Source organism: Sceloporus occidentalis, unplaced genomic scaffold (genome assembly GCF_023333645.1).
Source record: "Sceloporus occidentalis isolate IW3139 unplaced genomic scaffold, rSceOcc1.0.p SCAF_3, whole genome shotgun sequence".
NCBI classification, from domain to species: Eukaryota; Metazoa; Chordata; class Lepidosauria; order Squamata; family Phrynosomatidae; genus Sceloporus; species Sceloporus occidentalis.
Window position 1 is genome coordinate 132749407 of NW_028316983.1, and position 5661 is coordinate 132755067.

Consider the following 5661-nt stretch of genomic DNA (forward strand, 5'->3'; position numbering starts at 1 on the left):
GCATCAATAGTTTGAGCTTTAATACCAGCAAGTATTGCCATTGCAGAAAGTCAATTTAGTATCCTTTGGAGGGTAAACTCTTAGGTGATGAAAAGAATAAATGAGATGCCTCAGTTGTACGTGGGGAGCTTTATAAAACACCTCAGTGGGCTCTGACAAAGGAGTACACAGTAATAAAAGCTATATTCCATTATATTAATTAATATCCAACAGCTACTCAGGATTATTGTTGCTTGTGCTTAGCAGGCAATGTGATGCTGAAAAGCATGAGATGAAACTCAGAGTTGCATTTATATTGCCAAGGAATATGGTTAAGAACTGTAAGTCTTAAGATGGAGATTACTAGGGGAAATCTGTTGGTTCTACCTTTTGTTCCTTTAAATGGAACAGATTCACATAAGACTATTAGGTAGAGTACAGTTTAAAAAACACAAAACAGTCCCTGTCCCATGCTCTTAGTCTAAATATAACCTAATATTTGCTTGTTATTTATTGAGTGACATAAAGGTATATCCCACCTCCCCTCCCCTTGAATTTTAGTAAAAGAAATAATGTATTTTGATGTCATAATGTTCAGCAGTTCCCTGTCTCAGCAAACAGCAAGTGTTTCTTTTACTAGTCATTGTTATGGGGTTAAGTCGGCATGCACCACTTACAACATGCCATTAAGCCTTAAGCCCTGTGAAAAAGGACATGAACAAGACCTGCAGAATTCCTGTTCATACAAGTATTAGCAATACAGTAAAGTGAAGCTTGACTAGATGCTTTCTTCAAAGCGATCCAACATCCAATACATTCACAGTGAAGCAACAAAATAAAACTAAAGAAGAAAATTCCTATATCAGCTGTTTCCATTATTTATCATTCGCATTATATAATCAATCCACTTTTCAAGATATTTGAAAAGAACAGTTTTTTGCTTGTTGACAAATTACCCATTTCATATTAGATATAAATGGTGACTTTGGCAGCCTTTATCAACCTTTTCCCATCCAACTGAGGTGTTATAACAGTAAAGGTAGAACCTGGTGGAATGATGGACTACAATCCAATAAACTTGACAGGGAAATATAAACAATATTAAAAAAATGATATCTCATTCTTACAAACTGAACACAATCCTATTGCAAAATAAAAACACTAAGCAAATAAACTCAGCACTGTTCAAGAAGACTTGGGTTCAGTTGAGATTTACGCAGTTGTAGTTGTAGTTTAGATTTCATGTCTGATACATACAACTAATAAAGAGAAGCCTGGGAATCCTTAATCATATTTTCATAGAGTTGGAAGAGACCACAAGGGCCATCCAGTCCAACCTTTCTGCCATTCAGGAAATCACAATCAAAGCATCCCCATTGACAGATGGCCATCCAGCCTCTGCTTGAAGACCTCTAAGGAAGGAGACTCAACAGCCGAAAGTTATAATACTGAGCACTCACAGAAGTTATTCATCCAGTTGTGTTAAAGGAGGGATCAGATTTTGGTTAGAAGGTAGAAATATCAATGTCCTGTCTTTAAAAAAAAGAAGTTTTATGAAGAATGTGCAAAACTGGGAAAGGTTATAGCATTTAGATTTAAGAATGTTAGGAACAACGGAAGAAAATAATGCTGGAAATTAAAATGCATATCTTATTACATCTATTTTTCATCTTCTGTTTATATAAACATGTCAGGATTCATGCTTTTAAGGGACTCTTCTCTCTTTGTTCAGGCAGGGAAGACTCTGGTGGAACTTGTAAACTGTGGAAGAAGGTCTCTTACACCAATGGAGAGATTTTTCTCCCCCTAAAACCTATAGCCACATGTTCATGTTATGTACCTTCAAGTTGTTTCTGACTTATGGCGACCCTAAGGGTGTTTTCTTGGTGAGGTTTGTTCAGAGGAGGTTTGGCATTGCCTTCCCCTGAGGCTGGAAACATGTGACTTGCCCAAGGTCCCCCAGTGGGATTCATGACCACAAAGGAGGATTAATTTCCATTCTCACTGAATCCTGGAGTTGGAAGAGACCACAAGCGCCATCCAGTCCAATCCCCTGCCATGCAGGAACTCTCAATCAAAGCATCCCTGACAGATGGCCATCCAGCCTCTGCTTAAAGACCTCCAAGGAAGGAGACTCCATTACACTCCAAGGAAGAGTGTTCCACTGTCCGACAGCCCTTACTCTCAGCAGGTTCCTCCTAATGTTGAGGTGGATTCTCCTTTCCTGTAGCTTGCATCCATTGCTCCATATCCTATTCTCTGGAGCAGCAGAAAACAAGTTTGCTCCATCCTCAATTGCTTTATTTTTTTTAAAAGGTGGTTTGTGCTGAGTTACCACCACATTCCCATTTGTTTCAGCAATAATATCCACATTTTGTTCCCTTAACCCTGCCCATTACTGCGGCTCGGAAGAAAGAATCCTTTCCTCACATTTATGGTAGCAATTCCATACTCTCATGTCTGTAATTCAGTAAACAAAAAGCTAAAAAGTCTTGTGCCACATGTACATTACCCTTGATATGCTCATCTGTCATGGAGGTTCAGAAGAACATCTTACTGTGATGATGACCCGCCCCCCCCCAAAAAAACCCAATTCAAAATACACACTATCACAACAGTATAAACAATAAGACCCACTCCATCAGCCTCTGTGGCTCATTTCAGCCAGTAATGACTTCAGTAGAGCCAGTCTTCCAGGGTAAGGATCCCCTTATGTTCCTCACAGCCAGCTTTGAAGCTCAGCATTAACAAAGGGGAAACAAGAACAGGCATAGCACATGTCATCTACATTTCCCCCTGGACAGGGCAGTAGTAAGGAGATGCAGCCCTCCTAGAAAATAGGAGCAAGGCCCAATTGGGGCAGGAAAATAAGTTTTGACAAGCATTCAGGAATTTCTCCTTAGATGCCAGCCACAGTTGCTGGCGAAACTCTTCTAGAACATGGTCTATAGCCTGAAAAGCCCACAAAAAACTATGGATGCTGGCCATGAAAGCCTTCGACTTCACATTCAAGAGTGAGTCTGAGCTTTAGCAGGGTGAAGGGATTAATATAGCCTCGTTTATTTTTCTGATGTCTAACCCCCACAACAGTCATATTAATGGCATAACTGAGAGTTAATCTGGGCTCAAACTGATGAGGCTAACTCCACATAGCAGTTCCTCAGCCTTTCCAGCAGATGAGACATTTGTCTGTCTGCATCTGCCAAACCCAGCCATAGATAACAGGAGCACTGCGGTTACAAGGAGTAACCTGGGTCGGATGTATGTAAAGCTTGGATTTTATAGGTGGGAAGTTCCAGCTTCGAATCCAAGACAAAAGGTGGAAGCACATCTCAGCGGAAGGGCAGGAGCGATCAATAGCATGCATGCGCCAACCCACCGCCCTGACAACCCACCTGACCACCTCTCCTGGTGATGCCCACTAGTCTGTTGGATGGCATCACAGCCGGACGCACTGCTTCCCCCCTCCAAATGCGCTGGCAGTAGCACGCATTCGATTTGGGCACTGAGGCCCTCATCACAGGAGCAAAATGTGAAGTTATCCCAGGGTCAATGTGAAGGCAATGCAGGGGCAATCATGGGGTTATCACACGACGCTAAACACAAACAGGAGCCATCCTGAACACAATCAGGGGTCATGTCAATTTGGGGGGGAAAGAGGATTTACCTAACCATGGAATGACCCCCGATTGTGTTTAAGATGGCTCCTGATTGAAACCCCATGGTTGCCCCTGCATTGCCTTCACATTGACCCTGGGATAACTGACCACCTGGGGCTAGTTCCTTGCCTCAAGAGAACCCTTGGAAAGGTGTGAGGGGGTGCCTCCTATTCCCCTCACGCCTTTCCAAGGGTTCTCTTGAGGCAAGGAACTAGCCAATGGTGGTTTGGCCTCTTCCCGCCTCTGCAATACAGCTTGGCCTTTTTCACTTGAAGGGAGTCCGCCTTCCCAAAACCCAGCTTAGAAGGGCTCCCACAACCCCAGAGGGCTTTTCTGCCCCGACTGGCCATGGCTGTGGTGGGGCTGCTCCTGGGGCTCTCGGTGGGCTCCCTCCAGAGACCACTGCCCTGGAGACCCCGGCCCCCTTCTTCTTCTTCTTCTTCTCCCCTGCCGCCTGCCCCTTGGGCCACTCGCTGCCTGGAGGGGGCCTGCTGGGCCTTGTTCTGGGCGCCTCGGACTTTCCCTCAGGCCAGCCTCGAGTGCCAGGCCGGCGGGGGGCGCCTCCTGTCGGTGGGCTCCCGGGGGGCAGCCGAGGCCTTGGAGGGGCTTTATGATCAGCGGGGGGCTCCGGAGAGGGCTTGGCTGGGCTTGCGGCTGCCGGAGGGCTCCTGTCGGGAGGCGGGGAAGCGTTTGAGGGGCTTCCAGTGGGTCTCCGGCGAGGAGCGGAGCGACTACGCGGCCTGGGCCGACTCCTCCGTTGGGGCAGAGGAGGAGGAGGAGGAGGACCCTCTTTGTGGGGGAGCCCCCCTTTGCGTGGTAGTAACCCCGGGGCTGCTGTGGGAGGAGCAGCGCTGCCAGTCTCCCGCCGAGGGCTTCCTCTGCGAGTACAGCTACCCAGGCGGCACCTGCGGCCCCTTGAACCCAGGACCCGCCGCCTCGGAGCAGGAAGAGGAGGAGGAGGAGGAGACGGCGGTGGTCTACCGGACCCCCTTCGGCGCCCGGGAGAGCGACCTCCTGGCCTTGCCCCCCGGGAGCAGCGCCCTTCTGCCCAAGCTGGGCCTCTCCCTCGAGTGCAGGCCCCAGCCAGAGGGCTCTCCCAAGTGGGCCTCCGCTTCCCGGGGGGCCTGGGACTGTCGGGTGCAGAACGGGGGCTGCCAGGGCCACTGCCACTCCGGCCGAGAACCGGCGGGGCGGCCTTACTGCTCCTGCCCCGAGGGCAGCGCTTTGCTGGAGGAGGACCGACGGGGCTGCGGCTCCCCTTGCGCCCTTTTGGGGTGCCAGCACAGCTGCGTCGTCCTTCAAGGTGGCTCGGCCAGCTGCCTCTGCTTCCCGGGCTTCGAGGAGGTGGAAGGCAAGTGCCAGGCGGTGCCCAACTGGGGCTGCTCCGACCTGGACTGCCAGCAGGACTGCGCCGTCGTGGGAGGGAGCCCCCGCTGCCTCTGCTTCGAGGGCTACACTCCAGACCCCGAGAAGCCCCACCACTGCCTCTTGATGCCCTGCAACCAGAGCCAGTGCCCGCCCCGATGCGACACCGCCGAGGAGTGCCACTGCCCCGAAGGCTTCGTCCTGGACGTGACGGACAACGAGACGCAAGTCTGTTCCGACATCGACGAGTGCGAGTCCGGCTACTGCGAGGGACTGGAGTGTCGGAATGAGCCCGGAGGCTACGACTGTCTTTGCCCCGACTCTGGGGCTCTGGTTAAAGACAAGGAGCTCTGTGGGGAAGAGAGAGAGCAAGGGGGCTCCCTCGCCTTCTCTCGCTCGCTTCAAAGGAAAGGAGGGAAAATGGAGGACAAAGGGAAGCTAACAACACCCCTATAAACTCAGGTTGCATCCACACTGGAGAAATACTCCGGTTTGGCACCACTTTCACGTTGTCTGGCTCAAGGCTATGGAATTCTGGGAGTTGGAGTCTGTCGGAGAGCTCTGGTGCCCCCACTCAAGAGTACAATCCCCCAAATTCTACATAGCATTGAACCATGGCAGTGAAAGTGGTGTTATGATTTAGTATCATTTCTGCAGT

At 49.6% G+C, this 5661-nt stretch overlaps 1 protein-coding gene across 1 annotated transcript; it reads left to right on the plus strand.

Moving 5' to 3' along the window:
• Nucleotides 1-3980: 3980 nt before the first annotated feature.
• LOC149316827 (thrombomodulin-like) lies at nucleotides 3981-5459 on the plus strand. The gene has a single exon (XM_089518334.1). It carries the CDS (start codon nucleotides 3987-3989, stop codon nucleotides 5457-5459), a length of 1473 nt encoding a protein of 490 aa, XP_089374460.1. The 5' UTR covers nucleotides 3981-3986.
• The last annotated feature ends 202 nt before the right edge of the window (nucleotides 5460-5661 follow it).

Coding starts and splice junctions, on each gene's coding strand:
- LOC149316827 (XM_089518334.1), top strand. CDS start 3,987: ATGGCTGTGGTGGGGCTGCTCCTGGGGCTCTCGGTGGGCTCCCTCCAG.